We start from the raw sequence: 18311 nt of genomic DNA, 5'->3' as shown, positions 1-18311 counted from the left end.
AAACTAGTACATGTCTCCAATCAGTAGAGTCTAAACAATTCTCCTCATTGTTTAGACAGTTAGCTTTGGGTGGGATGAACCCCCACACCCCCCACCCCCCCCCAAAGCTCTGTATTCAGTGAAAAGGGGACCTGGACCACAAGTTCAGCTTGGATACCTGGTTTCTCAGTAGCTAAAATTAATCTGCAAAGCAATTTGGTCATCTGATTACACAGAAGTCAGTCTCCCCTTTCAGTCTGGTAAGAACCACAGATAAAAGGGCTCTTACCTCATTTCCAACAGTGTAAATCAGATGCAATTCGTATAGTTCAAAGGTACAGTGCTATTCAATAAATAAGCTAAGCATCATGCAATAAGACCTTAACAGTTAATATCTCTGTATATCTCTACCAATGACCTATGTACTGCTCTAAGGAAGAAAAGAGAAAGTTTATATCTTAAGATATATGTACTCCAATAAATAATGCAAGTCTTACCTCCACAAATTAAATAAACTCAAAACATTAGTCATTTTAGGAGTTTCATTAGAGGCACTAAGTAAGAGAAAATAAATTATCCAATTCCAATGGAAAAATTAAGATTTCTGAAGTTTACAAAATATGATAAAACAGTTCACACTGATTATGATAGTCATAATTTCTTTTAAAGAGTTTTGTCAGCTGCTCATATGTACTTTTAAAGTCATAATAGTGGTCTCAATTTTAAAAGAAAGTATTGATTCCAGCATTTTGTCAAAAAGGATAAGGGGTATTTAAAGATGGTTACTTTAAAATTTCTGAAAATTGGCTCCTTGGTAAAACATACAGGAATGGATTTACAGGAACCAAAACATTCTAGATCACCAATGACCTGGAAATAATAGACACATATTATTTATGTCCAAAGATTTTACCGAAAGTCTGAAATATGTCAGGTTCTCTGGTGCTTGATTTTGAATTTTCTATTCAAAAAATACAAATGTTAACAAGATAATTCCTGATGATCTGTACCTTGAAAATTTGACTAATCTGCAAGAGGCTTAGTGCTTAAACAGCTTTTTATTTCATTTTTTTCCTCTTCTTATGCTTTTTTGAGTTTATGAGCTTGACTGTAGCATTCTTTGAAATGAAATTTAAACAAATTTTCTTTCTCTGTAATTTACTCTACAGAGTGCTATGTTTGTTATGTCTGTTCTGATTTAACAGCCTTGTGTCTTCTGCAGCAAGTTATTACTATGGGGAAAACGTCAATAACTTGGAAATTCTGGGTTTTGCTTTTTTTTTTTTCTCACAGTTCCAAAGATACCTCCAGCTAATGTAAGTGGCAGAAGTGGAAGGCGACATGAATTAGTAATAGCATGGGAGGTAAGGGACTTTTCTGATTAAAAGTTTTGTTTCGTGTTTACTTCTTTGAGGGCAAAGTAAAGTGTACTGTACTGGGGTTTCCTTACAGCAAAACCTGGCAAGACATGAACACAAAATACTGTTCTTTAAATATGTTCTAAAGTTTTAAAGTAATGTGGATTTAGAGGGCATTATAGTGAATCTAATCCATGCAGCCGCAGCTCCAAAGTTGTGCTAATTCATGTCTTTTCTTCATGATCTACTGCTCAGGCTGATTTGACTTTTCTTGAATCTTGTGTAAATGATACACCAGATGAAATAATACCTAAGAGAAGGACAGCCTTGTAACTATTTTTAAACTTAATTTAACAAAGAATTATTATTTTTTAAGTCCTTCATAAAAATATAAAGCTAAGGAGCTGCAATAGACCTTTAATTTGAGAAGTTATTTGTAATGCAAAATGCAATGCAGATGTATGACTGTGCCATGGGCAACTGGAGGAGTGGAAGTTGCTTGCTTTGCTAATCATAAATAATACAGTAGAACAGAGATTTTTACTGTGTCATTTTCAAAGCTTCTAGACTAATCATGAAGAGTTTCAAATTATTTATATAACCGATAAACATTCCATCAAATAAAGACATGAGAGTTTAATAAAAAAATTTAGCCTATCCAACTTGAAGAGAGATTCAAATTTTAAAGGACATACAGAACTCTGATTATGACAAATATCAGGACATCTGAAGAGGCTCTTTTCTGTTGGCATGTCTGTCTTTCTCAACTAAAGCTACCTTGTGAGAGCTACACCTGAGAAAGCATTTTTCTGTTTGCTTAGAACTGACAAAATATAAACAGAGCATGTCTCCTATTGGGAGACAATTTGCTGAATCCCAAACAAAAACATCAGGTGGCTAAAACTTTATCTGATGTAAACGGGACTAATCCCAGTCCCTAATACGATATATTAGTATGTAGTATTCATATAAAATGTGCTTATGGTGTTCCCCAAGTGACTGGACTGGAGGACTACTGGATTGTGTTATATCTCCCTCTCTGTTAAGGGTTGAAGTCTTCTTCCAAAAGAAACCAGAGACCCATGGGTGTCCCATCCTGCATTACAGATACAACAGACAGTTAAGAATTAGTAATTGCCATAACATAACTTTTAGTAATAATTGAAAACCTTTTTTTCCCAAAAAAAAGCTAACTGATGCTTCTTCACTTATAGCTAAGGACTGCACACTGCCATTAAGACAGAAGATATTGATCCTTTCCCCTTGTTTCAGATTAACTCCTAGTTTCCATCTGGTGCTGTTCTTCTTAGTGGTAATACTTTCAGCCCACTATAGTTTCACATACATCTTAAATTGCATAAAGTCATTAATCAAGTTAAGATCACAGAAATGTCATGGTATTTCATCTGTGTCAAACACAAATTGTGAGCATATTTACATTCTTAATAGTTTGAAAGATTGCTACCATTTTGAATTATAGTCACTATCTCTCTTCAAGAAATGGTAAAAAGATGGAGCATAACACACAAAAACAAGGAATTAAAAGTAACTGCTAAAATTTCTGCTAAAGAACTAATTCTATGGAACTCACTGCAGACTACTGTGCTGTCTGGTTTAGCCACTGTGATTCAATAAGGCAAAACCACAGTGCAAGTTAGCATATCTCCAGAATAGTCAATCTGTGCTTTTGCAGGATCCAAAAAAGTGTTATTGGACTGACAACGGGTATTCAACAAAGTGCTTTGAAGTCTGAAGAGATACCAAGATGGTATAGGGGTCTCTGGGAATTCAGGAAAAGACTAACTTACCTAGGTTCCTGAATTACACTTACTCAGCAGACTCAACATTTTATTCATGTAACTTTAACCCACAGACTGTCTCTTTAGCAATTGCAGTGAAACCCAAGGGTTCTGCTACTTCTCCTGTATTTCTGGCTTTTTCTATAGCAACTGTCTACTGCAAACTCCCTAAGCATTACAAAGAGACAAAAGGCTCCTTTTTTCCAACTCAAATCACTAGATTAAAAAGTCTGTCTTGTTTTTGCCTCCTCTACCTGTGGAGTCATGACTATTTTTCTTTTCTTGGATGTGCGGTGCACAGGTTCAGAAGAATGGGTAGAAAATGGTGTCTGCAGCTAAGGTGCCCGGTGATGAAACATTCACTTGCAATGTGGAGGGGAGGGGATTCAGTGATCCCTGTGCCCATTCTCTGGTTCATACGCTCATTAACTGTAGATCTAAGATGGACACTTCAAGAGAGGGAGTTTAGACACCCTTTTTTAGCATTTCCAATAAGCCTAATGTGCTGACAGCCGTTAAACATAACCCAATTCCTATACTAGTCCAATGGCTTCATAAGAAATGTAGGCAGTAAATTAGCATGTAAAATTCCATTCCTTGAGCTGGACATATAAGATTTAGCATTTGCAGTGCTCAGCCTCTCAACAGATAAATCCCTTTGCTGACTGCCTGCTTATGGCAGATGTGTCTCAATTTAGGTGGATAATTTCACAGATATTCTGAGAAGAAAAAAGCAAATGAGATTTTTTTTTCACCAAGACTCATTTTGACAGTTAGAATAACTAGATTTATTACATTGTATCATAAGTCTCAAATTGAACCCTAAACTTAAATCCGTAAGACCTGACACCATATTTAGATACAGAAATTAGACGAGGTGGCACCTAGAACCCAAGAGAGTGCCACTGTAGTAAGTCTTGCTCACACTGTATTTTAAGACCCCTTAACAATATGTTTCTCTGTATTTTTAACAAGCTCACTAGAAGGGACTATTCCACTAATAGTTAAGTTAAAGCATTAAGTGGCATATAAAGAAGAAAAAAATCTTTCTGAGTCCAAGAGTTTATTCAATCCAGTGACCTAACTAGGTGAAGAAACTCTTACAAGGTTCCCCTTCAAAAGCACTTCTCCATGTGTGTTCCCAGCCTTGATAGGTAAATTCCTATAATGCAACTGTAAGGGATGACTCTTACTCAAGCAGCCAGATTATGGTCAATCACTGAACAACTGCTGTTTTTCTGTGTGACCTAGTCTAGGTGATCATGCTCTGGCAGGGGGGTTGGACTAGATGGTTTTTCAAGGTCTCTTCCAATTCCTAACATTCTATGATTCTGTGAAATTAGTAAAACCACATCTCATCATTATCTGAACTTTATTTTTTAGCCAGTGTCAGAAGAATTTCAGAACGGAGAAGGATTTGGTTATATTGTAGCCTTCAGACCCAATGGAACACGTGGCTGGAAGGAAAAAATGGTCACATCTTCAGATGCCTCAAAGTTCATCTACAGAGATGAAAGTGTGCCACCTCTGACTCCTTTTGAGGTGAAAGTTGGTGTTTATAATAACAAAGGAGATGGCCCCTTCAGCTCTATTGTGGTCATCTGTTCAGCTGAAGGAGGTCAGTTCAACATAAAGTTAACTTGTATATTATGAATTATATTAAGCTAGTTTTTATATGATGTGTCTTATTACAGCATGCTTTCGCAATCTTAAACTTCAAAGTTCTTTGCAGAAGTGGTAAGTAAGATTAAACATGCTTTGCAGAGAAGGAGGTGAACTAACTGTCCAAGGTTACTCAGAAGCATGTGACAAAGTTTAGGAATAGACTTCAAGCCACATCAACCCTAACCAAAAAAAATCTCTTAATGAAGGTTCATCCCTAATAATCTCTAATATGAAATTTGTAGTCTCAACTTTAAGCTGGCCTCCTCTAACAATAAACAAAGAAAGGTTGATACTTTCTAATGTTTCTGAGGTTCATGATACTTTTTTGATGAGCTAATCAGGCAACAACTCAAAGACTAAATAAATCCACTTATGAATGTTCTTTTCCTGGTTAATGGATACTAAAAGTGCACAGAAAGCAATTTTGTTCTTTATTTTTCCTATTATTTACTCTCTCTTTTACTTCATTAATACAAAATTTCTGAATTTATGTTAATGTCCAAATATTCAATGTGAATTATATTAATAGTTCCAGAAGAAAAAATGAAAAATATTTCTGGAAAATTGCTACGTCAACTCTCTCAACAGTATTTTGAGAAATTTGTACTAGTAAAATGAGTTTTTCTGTATTGACAGGAGCCAGTGTATGGAAATTTCCATACACACAAAAGGTAAATAAATGTTATCCAGAATAATATTTTGAGCAGCTCCATTACTGAAAGTAATATGCTTCAGGTCTTTACTATACTGTCTTTGAGTTATGTCACTGTCTCCTGTTAAGAGCATAAAATAAGTACAGCCCTCATACAGATGGAAGGAATTTCTTACAATCTCTACAAAAATGTAATGTGAAGATAATTGTATTTCATGTGAAGCTGGAAAACATTAAATGCTATTCCATATTAGCCCACAATAAATGTGTAATTTTAAAGCCATGATGTAGCAAAGATTATCTACTACTATTCTCTCACAGTAATTATAGAGGTTGGAAATGCTGTTTTTGCTAAAAATAGTTCCAGTAATTTGTTTTTATTCTACTGTTCAGCATTACCAAGTATTCATATCATTATTAAAACAATTCAATTTTAAAATTTAAAAATTACCCAGTACAACTTGGAGATTTTTACATTGAACTTCCCCATTCCTTAATGGAAAATGATGCTGTGAGGCTGATGGTGATGTCTTTATTATTTAACAATTTCATTCTCTAATCAGAAAGTTCAACAAAAATAGTTTTGCAAGGGAAGAGAAGGGAAGCAAAACCTTAATGGATTTTTATTTAAAATAGGAAAATCTATTTTAACAAAAGCTGAATGCTGAATTGTAATAAGTAGTCTATAAATTAATTTTTCTAACATTCCTTTTAAAATATGAACTTTACAAATGACCTTAATAAAATTATTAAAATTAACTTCATTTCTATGCTCCCAGAGACTATCTCCAGAAACCAACTTTTCTGATTATAATTCAGTTACTTGAAAGTACTTAGCCATCATAGTTTTCCTAATTCAGTCTCTGTATGTCTCTGTACATCAGACTTTTCTTTGGTAAGAGGAATTCTATGGGGCTAAATACTTTAAAGGACTTACGTTTGAGGAAAAAATATAGGATGCCGTGACAACAAAGTGCAAAATTAATTTATAAAAAGCTTTTATCCAGAACAACCCTAGGTGATATACTGAAAATTTAAAGGAATAACAAAACGGAGTATCACAGCTAAGTTCTGGGTAATATGGAGACAGGATAATAGCCATTTCAGTTTGCTATGAAAAAGGGAGAACTGATTTTGAAAGCAGCATGGACTTTTACACTTAAGGAGCTAAACAACTGAAGGCACATTTTCACAAGGATTTCTATTGAAGAGGAGATATTAAATAAGGATTGACAGTACAATATATTGGGGTCCTAGGGCTGATCTAGCAAACCCTCAGCTTACTTGCTTTTCATCACAGATTCAGTTCACTGCTCTGCAAACATCTAGAATAAAGGCCTAGGATAAAATTATTAAAAGTTAAAAAAACTTTATGTTACATATTAAAAGGTTCCCCACATCTACAGATGGATCTATAATTGTTTACTGGCATAACAGATTTATTGAAGGAAGTTTAAAATCTGTTGCCTCTGATAAGCACACAGGAAAAAAATGAGAGTTTGTGTAGGACAGGTTCTGGACCAGGAAGAAATTTCTCATTTATTAATAATGAAGGCATCTTTCTTTTCTGTATGACTGTGACTGCATGTTTTAGCTACATTCAGAAGCCATTTTTGTCTGAGTAGTGCCTAAGCAAGCAGCTTTGCAGGTGGTACTGAGTAAGGTGTCCCCCTCTGTGAACACAACTGACTGCCTTCTGATTACATAAAGTGTCTCTGACTGAAGCAAAAGGCTTAAAAAACAACCTTCCAGTGACAAAAGAATCTCAGAAAACATGAGCAAAATGCTGAGAGCTTTTTCATAAGTACCTGGAGGGCCTAATCCTTTTATCTCTCTCTCTAAGTCAGGTACTTAGAAAATCATTATACCAATGGTTATTGAGGGATCAATGATGGGGATAACCCAAAGTTGAAGGGAGGAAAAAGCCTGGCTGGCTATAGATGTTTTAAGACATTTCTTGTCCTTCATTGGCCTTTTGATTTCATATGAAACATCACCAGGATATAGCTCATGGGAGAGACTATCCAGGAGCTAAATAAAGATACAGATGAATGTAATGAAAAATAAAGAATAGAATGGAGAAGCAGATAAAAGTTTGTACAAAAATAGCTAGATAACCCAGGAGGAAAAAAAACTAGATGACACCCTCTTGGAAAAATGGCTTAATGCAGTAGAAAAGTTTGAAGGAGGTGTTTTTCCTGGAGACCTTAGGAAAGGAAGAAAGCAAACAGTCAAGGAGAGAAGAAAAAGAAAGCATGGATGTTTCAGTGATATAAAAGAGATTATGAGAGTCAGGGACCAGTTCTGAAGAGGGAATGAGGATGTTACACAGAAGATGCAGGATACAAAATAAGATGCACAATTATCTTCAATAAGAAGGCAGAACAGGTCACAATAGACACGGTCCAGCACCAGAGAAAGACAAGCCTGAACCTTTCATAAAGGAACCCTTTAATAAAAGAAAGGGACACCAGAGCATAGAAAGCAAAGCAAGTTAGACTGCCTGCCAGAAGAAAGGTTGCGATGTGCAGGCCTGAGGCTGAAAAGGAGCAGGGAGAAACCTTATGACTGAACTTTCTGCCAGGAAAATAATGCTATCAGATTCATGCTAGAACACACTAAAACAAAGCACTGAACTTCAGTGCAAGCACAGGTGACTTTGATCCATAGAGAATAAAAATTGTAAAGGCACAAGATACTGAAAATAAAACAATGAACAAAAGCAGCATTAAGCATTGTTTGTTTTAACATTTATATATTCTTTGGAGATTTTTCTTGATGACTACACTCCACTTAAATATTAAGGGGCTAAGAATGTTGAGACTACTGATACAAGCTTTCAGTACCAGGTAAATCATATGTAATATTAATATGTAGTTTTAATTCACTGGAAGAGGAAAAATGGGAAAATATGAAATACAGCAATGAAGAAGGAAATATGACTGCATAAAGGTATGAATGCAAGAAAACAGTAAAGGGTGCACTGATAAGAGTGACAGTCAGGTAGGCTTGCTTTAACAAGCATGACTAGACGAAGCATGAGCAACATAGGGAAGACAAAATAAAAGTAAAAATGATTGGATGTCATAACATGTTGATTATGCGAGGAAATACAAAATCAATGCTTGGATACAAAAGAACATCCTTGGTTTCCATGTCATTTCAGAAAAGAACAATTAAAGAAACTGGAAGCTGAATTAGAGGTCAGTTGCTGGTGTTCCTGATAAACTTGGATGCTGAGAAAAACCTTTCTAATTTTAGATAAATATTACAGAACTCAGTTATTTATGAGAGAATTTAGCTGCTCAAAGTAGTTTGGATAGTAAATACCACTAATGACCTTGTGTTCCAGCTGTGATAATTAGCAGATTCTTTATCCACTAGTGACTAACTGTGAAGAAATAATAGTACTATAGTCTTGTTTTGATTAATAATTAAGACACTATAGAAAAGCTGATCATATCAAATAACAGTGGAACAAGTTATCATTAAATAGCAGGAAATTATTTAATAAGCTGGAATTAGCAGTTCAGTCTAGAAATGAATGTGTTTTGGAATGTCTCTGAGCCGAAGGTATAACATCTGCCCAAAGTTTATATTGCAGGAAATTGTACGTTTCTAAGTCAGTATATGTTACATCTGAGGATCCAGGGACGTACCCACTGAAAGATATTCAGAATAAATAAAAAGCATACATAATAAAATCCAAATAATGGAAAAGGTAAGAATAACAAAACAGTCACCAAAAAATTAAGGTGTAAAAAGAATTTTTAAAAGTTAGGAAAGTATATAGAGCAGGAAAAAATGTGAAATAAACAAGATATTGATATTAAAGGTAATCAAGGAATGGACCAATGATAATGAAATACTTTATCATTTATTTTTAATAGATAACATAGGCAGGATGAATGTGAAAGTCTGCGAATTTTTACATTTTTAGTGAAAATTTGTTATTTTCAAGTGCTCAGAAATTTCTGATTTAAGAAATTGCAGAATTTGCTGTTCAAATATGTAGCAAATGAAATTTAATCTGTTTTTCTATTCATGACTGCCATGGATGGTGAGAGCTAGTCTCCTTTATATGCTCAAGGACCTGGGTCAATATCTTTTCCATCTTAAAATAATGGGAAAAAAGAACAGTTGGCAAAAATAAATTTTAGTTAATCTATCAAGAAAAAAAATAGTTCTACGTAAGTGCAGGAAAAAAATACCTTTACCATCAGACTTGCAGTAAGCTTAGAAGACTACTGGCAGAATTTCTTCAGGGTCAGTCTTAGATCCTACACATTTGATATTCATAAAGCTAATAGAAGAGCTGGTTGTGATATTGCTGTTACTACAATTTCAGAATACACTGTCGATACAGGGAAACAATACACAGGAGAAATGTGAATTACAGGACTAAAGGAAAAGAAACAAGAATGACATAGAAGTGCTAGGTCACATACATAAGGTATATTAACAAGCCAGTCCATTACAAAATGAGAACCTGATAGCTAGAACCTATGCACAAGAGAGATTCAGATGTTATCATTTGTATCAGGGCATCATTCTGATAAAAATATCATAAAGCTTTGCTAAAATAATATCTACATTTCTGGTTGCACATGCTCAACAAAGAACTCAACAGGTTCAAAGGGCTAACAGGAAATGAGTAGAAACTAGAAAAGCTTGTTTCTTTTGGCCTAGTAGAAAAAAGGCTGAGTTTGTATCAGATGTTGTCTGCAATCAGGAAAATCATCAGGATGGTGAAAAGTTTTTAAAGGTAAAGGACAATGATGTAACATCATCTCTGTAGCAAATAAACCAGCTATTCTTTATCCTTGAAGAAAACTGGTCAAAAAGAGTTCACATCTGCACACTTGAATGCTGCCACTCTCCATACTGTGGCTGCATTCATACATCTCCTGGAAACCATCCCTGATCAGGCACCAGCACATTCCTGGACATATTCTGGGGCAGCACTAATTGGCCAGAGTACCACAGATCATGCTAACTATTTAATGGTATGGACAACTGTATATCTGTGCTCTGGCTGATGCCTTGTCTTCCTGTCCCTGTTTAGTTTACAAGTATAGAAGAATAAATATTAATTAGAATATAATTAATAAAGAAATAGGTGAGAATATAAAACAAGATAGGAATAAGCTGCTGGTAGAAATAGAGAACCCAACTGGTTTCAAGATGAGTTAGATCTTTTTGTAAATGTTTTTTTTTAATGATTGTCACAATGGGAGATGCAGAATCAGTTCTGTTAGTTTCAGTATCTATCTTCTCCTTCAGGCACCTGACAAAATTATCTTCCCAAAAATTGAAAATTCTATAATTTTGATAAACAGTGTAGTGAATACTACTAAAAACTTCTAGATATGAAAAAGAGAGCCCTAAGCAGTACAAGATAAAGTCTGAAGACTCTCAGTCTTGCTGTTTAAAACCTCCTGAGGGACCCCAGATGCACATCTATAATACATACAGGATGTCATGATAATGTACAGAGCTTATGTTCTTACTTTGTATGAATTTGTGCTAATTCATTAAGCCAATGGAGAAGCAAATCTCTCAGTTGTCAGAAAAGTAAAGGGCCATTGGTTAAGCCTATCTCCCCTTGCTTTTCACCTTAAGCCCTTATATAAACAAAGAAATAAATTACACTTTTTTTTTTTCATTTAGAGGAAAGAATATGAAACTGAACACTTTTAAATACAGCCTCCATGACTTTAATTAAAATCTTACATTCATGAAGTCCTTTACATCATTTAGGCAGTCGTTCTATCACCTGATGACTCCTTCCCAGTCAGGGAGGGGAATCAGGAAAAAGAAAGGAGTCTTATTGGTTGAAATAGAAACAGATTGTAGGCCTCAGGAGTATAACCCTCCTAATGCGGGGGTTTCATCAAGAAAAGAGGACTGTTCCCAGAAAATCCCCCAACTTATGGTGAGCATGACATTTATAGTATGGATCAATTTTCTTGGCCATCTTGGGGTCAGCTGGTCTGGTTTTCAATCCCCCCAACTTCTGCACCTAAGTAAAATAAACTGGTAAAGCCCTTGATCACTGCATACAGTGAAAACAGGACAGTCTTGTGGTTCATTTCACAGCTAAAGCTGAGCTCCTTGTGGTCTAGGTGTACCTGAATTGGCATACTAGCAGTAAAAGACAGTGGTTTATTTCCTGTTTCTGCCAGCTGCTCCAGCTGGATGAGATCTTGTAAAAGTTCAGCTAAACCTGTCTCCACTGATTTTTTAAAGGATGAAATCACAGTATAAGAGTTTATTAAGCATTTCCTTGATTAAGACCACTAGCCCCCATGGGAAGTCAGATGTGCAATCAAATATAATAGGCGCATCCCCTCATGTGCTGAGGGTAACTCTGTCTGTCACATCACTTGGTGGAAATGAACCATTTACTTTCATGAAGATGGCAACACTCCTCTAACTTTTAATCTAGCAAAGCCCAAATTTTTCCAGTCCCCTTGTCCAACTTACTCGCATGCTAAGGTGAGTGAGCTGTGTGTAGGTAACAAGTTGGTAAAGCCTTAGTGGAATAAGGCAATTTCTTATTCCCACACACTACTCCACTGTGTAATGAATTTGGGTAATTCCATGGAGAAGAGAGAGCCACAGCAGGATGTATACCATGAGCAAGTGTGCAGGAGAGTAGCACTACAAGAATGGCCTTCAGCAGCTCTACCTGACAAGTAAGGGTATTTCACCACTAAATAAAAGAGGTTCAGGGCAGAGGTCAGCACTGTAGGCCTAATCGCTGCTTCACTGCTAGCTTATTTCCTCATCCTCCTAGTTTTTCTCTGTTTTATAGTCCTCTGCAAAGACACTCATCAGACAAAAGGTGAAAATAGAAAGGATTTGATGAAGAGTGAGAAGTCCAAGGGCCTGTCCATGAAACAATCAGTCACCTCATTTTTAGTGTTATGGAAATGAGACATCTTTTCCCTTTCTAGCACATGATTCTGAAGGAAGTCTTATCCTGCAAGCAGCCACACCCCCACAGATCTGGTGGAGTTCCCAAACCAGGGACACACATCAAGCATGTTGAGATGTGGAGCTAAGCATAATGTCTCTTGTTTTTTCCCAGGAATGGAAACAGTTTACTGGAGCTCCCCTGATTTGGAAGATAATCCCTGTGGCCATTTCCAGCAAGGAAGTAAATGCTACCATTTTCTTTACCTACAGGTTGACACAAGAGGAATGATTCCTCATTATTTTCCTTTTGATACATCTCTTTTGCAGATTTTTTGCAGGTCCTAGCTGAAGTCCCAAAATTTCAACTATGTGAAATTGATTGAAGTCATAATGCAGTTACTCAGACTTAGGTTCTTAGCTTCAAATTAGAGCCCAGATTTTGAATTAGAAAAGTTTAAAAATCCTTTCTGGACTCAAAATATGAAGTGAATGGATATAAAGTGATTGGATGAAGAGTCCTGGCTGAGGCTCTGTTCCACAGGAGAGTTAAAACAACATAAACATGAACAGGCCCCTGGACCATTTGTTTGTTTGTTTTTTAAGTTAGATTGTATGTTAATCCTTAAAAATTAATATTTCAGAAAAATAAATCACTTTACAGTCATAAATAGGGAGAACACAATGAGGGCTAGTAACTTTCTTTCTCTGAAACTAACTGTTCTTCCTCTTACTTGCCAGTATCAAAATTCAGGATTCCCTCTCTGAACTTTAGATCAATGCAATTAGTGTAATTACTTCTCCTGCTTTCTTTTAGCTTTCTGAAAGACCTACAAATTAATGTGGTTTCTTAAAGTGTGATTGCAGCACATGGAAGGACAATGTTTTCTGGACATCACACACAACCTTTTGAGAACTTGCTGTGCTTCATCTTTAATTCAATCAAGGAATATTAAAGAGACCATTAAGGTCCTTTTTCTTCCTTTCAATTAGTGTGACCTCCGGCAGACATCTATAGGTTTAGTATAATGCCAAGATATTATGAAAAAAATATGATTATAACAGCAGTGACCATTATAGGAAAACTCAGGAAAGTTTCAGGTGCCCAGAATAAAGTATGACATGGAGTGGACCACAGACTGTATTATAACACCAGGAATTATATGATCCTCATATTATCTGAATCAATAAAAAATGCTATTTAGTCTCCGTAAACTTTCAGATAGTCATAATATACCTTATTCCTAAATATATAATTTCTGTTCTTTTACTGATCACTTACATTCTCAATGTCTAATATCAATGAAACTGCTGTGAATAATTTCTCATATGTGAGAAATGCATTTTCTTCACATAAAAAATCCAAACCATTTCTAACCCATTTGTTGAAAACAATTTTTTAAAATATCAGAAAATATTCTCTGTTTCTGTTCTGAGGAATACATAAACTACCCCTAGTGAATGCTATGAAGAGGAAATTATTTCTACATTTATAGAAAATGTAAAGGCTGCCAACCAACATTTTGTGTACATCTCAAATTATTTATCCCACTGCAATCTTTTCTGACAACAGGATAATTGCTTCAATAATACAAAAACTGGAAAATAGCTTTGCCACACAAATCTTAGTAGTACATAAAATAGAAAGCAGGATGTAACTATTGAACAGAAAATCATATTATGAGGAATATATTTCTTCATAGCACAATTCATTAAGTATTGAATTCAGAAGATCATTTCACTTATTCCTGGGGATACTTTTTTCATTTTTTGTTACCAGAAAAGTTCCACTTTATACTTATTAGTAACACTCATTGTTGGTGAACACTATTTTGCATCACATCAGAAATGCTTCTTTTCTTTAGAAGTAAATAAAAAAAGAAGATCAAAAAGACCTGCAAACATTAAAAATCTGACATAAAAAATGATGAAAAATTCTTGCAATCCATGTCAAAGAAAAAGTCTAGGGCAGCAGTGCCAGAACAGTTCTTGCACTAAGGAGATTAGCTAATGACTCAAGATTGATATGAGGCATCTTCCTAAGGCAGCTGGATCACTAAGAAGAATGTGTTATTTTAACTCAGGCTGTTCTGTAAGGAAACTCCTTTTCTGTAACCCTGTTAAATGAGACCCAAAAATAAATTTTTTAGAAATTTCTTTGATGTGCCTACCTATATCATAAAAGCCAAGACCTCTGCCTGCCCTTCAAGAGCAGATCAACATATTAGAAATGTAATGAGGAACATTAGGCCAAGGAAGAAATCACAAGCTCTGCAACTGCAGAAGAATGTGAATTCACCCTTTTGCTGAGCAACAGCACCAGAATGGTAGAGAAATGCCACCTCTGTATGCTTCTATCTCTGTTCAAGCCTCATTTCCTCAGTTTATCTTAACCAATTTTTCAGTAATATTTTGGTAATAAAGCAAAAGATTTCCATAACTCATGTGTCAGTTTGATATGTGACAATTTTTGGACACTCTTCACTCCCAGTGTAATAGCTGGTGATTCAAATTGGTGGGAAGCTCAACCGCTTGTCATGGCAGATCTTTATGCACGTTTACCCAACTTCCCATGGAAATAACTGGACCTCTGAAAGAAGTTGGACCTCTGTAGAGTGTTCAATGGTATGAAAGTGCAAAGTAAAACATGCCTGTGGCAACACTGTTGGGCAGGTGTGATACGTAAAGCATCCTGCAGCCCTAAGCCTCCAGTGTGCACCCTGACCATAACCTAGCAACACTGAAGGACCACCCCAGCTGGAGAGCAGGGAGGACCCTCTGCTCCAGATAATCAGGAGGTCAGGACCACAAAATGTCCTATGAATAGCATGGGGATAGAAACAGGGACATAGGGCCAGAGCTGATAACACCAGTAATCAGAGGGACAAATCCCAGGTCTTAATGTCTTCTTTAGAAAAGTGTGCATCCTGGACCTAAAACAGTAAAAGCTTCACAGCTGAAAGATGTCATGCCCCAAACACTGCTGCCTTCAAGAACATAACATAGTCCTAAAAAATTATTTTACATAGCATTTCACTACAGCTCTGGGTCACTTCTCATTCAGTATAACCCTGGAGAAGGACTAGCTGAACACACTGCCAAGGTATCGCTCATCTTGAGCTGACAGAAGGCACTAAAAAGCCAGGAAGAGAATGAATGCCTCGTTTACTGCTGAAGTTATGCTGATCAAGGTCTATGAAAGGTGTGTGTGGAGGGGGAGACATTTACAAATACTGAAGGTTTTTTTTTTAAATCATAGACAAGAGATTCTGTCACAGTTTGCTGCGCCCATCATCAGTGATGAGATATTGATGTAGCATGACACAAATGAAGAAATACAAAAATAATAATCTCTTCATCTTGTTCAGTTTTTCATGTTCCCCATAAGTGTCATACCTTCTTGTGAGTATTAAGGTAGAATAAAGGAAGTAAATGACAGTTTCAGATGGAGTGTTTTTGATAAATACAAGCTGTTACAGTGGAGGTTTATTGTTTCAATTTTTCTTGATACAGAACCCACTGCTGCTCCCATCGATGTCAAAGCTACGAGTTTGTCTGTATCAGAGATTCTTGTTGCGTGGAAACATATTAAAGAAAGTCTAGGAAGACCACAGGGATTTGAGGTATGAACAGAATATAATAATGAGAAGTCTTGTTGCTTTTGCTAGCATTGCATTCTGTTAACATGTGCAGTAGTGAAACTTCAATAGAAATTATGCTCAGTTTAGCATACAGATGACTAGCTGTAGAACAACGGTCACAGCTGTAGCATCAGAACATCTTTTATTTATTTGTGCTTGAAAACTGTTCAACACCAGCTCTTATAGCATCTCTTTGGCACTTCAAAAAGAGCTGAAAGAACTGCAAGTGACCCAGCATGCCTCTTTCACAGGCTGGGGAAGATTAAGTATTGACTCTTTCCAGCTCTAAGTGACCAGTTCAAACTTGTTATTTACTGAAAGCAATCAACACAGAGAAAGGAAAGAGCCCCTGCCATCCATGTGCTCTCATCCCGCAGTGGCCAAGGGACATCTGCTGGGCAGATCATAAAAGGTCAGATGTCAGGAGGGGAAGCAGCAGCTGCACAGTCCACAAATAAAGCTCTGCTTAGAGACAGCCCATCCTGACTTGGGAAAGAGAACTGGCCCTGGCAACAGACCTTCTCACACCTTTGTATCCAGTTTAAAATCCAAACCTCCAGGAACTGATCAGATCTAGGGCTATACACACCCTGACCTTGTAGTTCAGGCTATGATGGTCCTCATGAAACAGCTCAGCTAGATTCAATTTACTGATGTTGGGGTGCAGATTATTTGACCTGCTGTAGTCCTTTAGAGAGTGCTCCTTCCTGGTTCTCCACAGTAACAATGAAAAGAGGCTAAACATGTAGATCTGAGCAGATATTAATCATACAGATGTCCAAAGATATCTTGTAACCTGCTATCACAGTGTTTCCCTGGCAGCATTTCTGGACAAAATCTAGGGGCTGGTGACTATCAATGATAGCCTTAGGAAGAAAACATATGTACCTGGGCAGCACCAGAGCCAGCACATTCTCCAGCACAGCCTAAGGCTGGACAGCCATGACCAAGACAGCACATTTACCCCACAGCTTAGACACAGTTAGCATTTTTTTACCTAATTGCTGTAGCCTCTTGATAGTTAGATACTCCTGTATTGTTATCCAGTGCAGTCTGAGCATTCTGTGACCATGGCTGTCCCCTCAGGACTCTCTCTTTGTCCAGGTCTCTCCCATATACATCTCCAGGCTGAACTCTGCAAACTCTTTGTCAGCTCTCTCTCACTGTATTTTGTCTTCATCTCTTCCTTATGTTAAATATGTTTTTACCCCTTTGCACATGACTAGCTTCATGCAGAAAAAGTGATATCTAACCATCTTACCTTTAGAACTGCTATATAGAGAGAACAAAACTGTATCTGATAGAGATGATATTCACCTTGCAAATGCTATCCCTCTCCACAATGAAGTATTCCACTTGTTACTAACCTTTGTCTTCAATTTCCAGGCCAGTCTTTTGTCCTTTGAAATAATGTACTCACCGTACCCTGTATTTTTCTCTTCAGAAAGATGGCTGTTTAGTTACTCCCTCTCAGATGTATTTTAAATTATACCTAATACTTTTATACTCTTATCCTCATTCCATCCATCACATTGATTCTCAAAATCTTCTGTTACCTTTGTTTTACATATTTTAAAATAAAAAAATAGATTTTCTTTCTAAAATTGAAAATGATTGCCCTAGAAACTTATTGTTTCATAACTTGAATGTATTTTGGTTTTACCTGCTTGTCACATAACAGTTCTCTCAGCTCCACAGATGTGTCCCAGAGATAGATAGCTATTACAGATAGGACAGTGGGCTTTCTCTGTATCAAAGGTGGTCTCCTTGACTTGGCAAGTGTTTAGACCTTCAGAGTTCAGCATACTCTGACCCCAGCAGAAACACTCACTTGCTGTGTGTCTCTCATTGGACTTCTTCAGAATGAATTTGGAAATTGTTATTGATACAGCAGGGGTTATTAACATTGAACTTTATTAATAATTGGGGTCTTCACTGTGCTGCACACCAATTTTAGAATTCTAGCATGAAGACTACAGAGTAAATATTTCAAGCCAGATATCTGCAGTTGACAGAACAAAAAATTGAAATATAAAAATACTGCACTTTTTACCTTGTCCCACGAGGGAGTTAAAGGAGCCTTCTGAGTACTTCTTTTATCTATGGAGAATAATTTTTTCTCTCCCCAACATCCTTTTTCCTCTTTGTTAATTTAGCCAGAATTTCTCTTGCCTGCTTTCTGACAGATTAATCTTTCAAGGAGCAGTTTGCTCTTTTCTGTGCTCATTCTCAGGAAGAATTATGATCAGAGCAGCCCTTACTCGATAAACAGACAAGTAAATTCTGCTCTCCTGCATAA

At 36.4% G+C, this 18311-nt stretch overlaps 1 protein-coding gene across 1 annotated transcript in view; it reads left to right on the top strand.

The window, feature by feature from the left end:
• Positions 1-18311, top strand: part of LOC104536150 (contactin-5) — a gene marked incomplete at its 5' end in the record, with an annotated part of 38111 nt that overhangs the window by 9463 nt on the left and 10337 nt on the right. The window contains 3 exons of the mRNA XM_010178695.1: positions 1273-1343; positions 4520-4754; positions 15885-15994. Of these exons, the coding sequence (XP_010176997.1) occupies positions 1273-1343; positions 4520-4754; positions 15885-15994 (416 nt within the window). The remainder of the gene's footprint in view (positions 1-1272; positions 1344-4519; positions 4755-15884; positions 15995-18311) is intronic.

Source organism: Mesitornis unicolor, unplaced genomic scaffold (assembly GCF_000695765.1).
Source record: "Mesitornis unicolor isolate BGI_N332 unplaced genomic scaffold, ASM69576v1 scaffold21612, whole genome shotgun sequence".
In the NCBI taxonomy this organism is placed as follows: domain Eukaryota; kingdom Metazoa; phylum Chordata; class Aves; order Mesitornithiformes; family Mesitornithidae; genus Mesitornis; species Mesitornis unicolor.
Note: the sequence above shows the minus strand (reverse complement) of the source record. Positions and strands in the feature narration are given on the sequence as shown.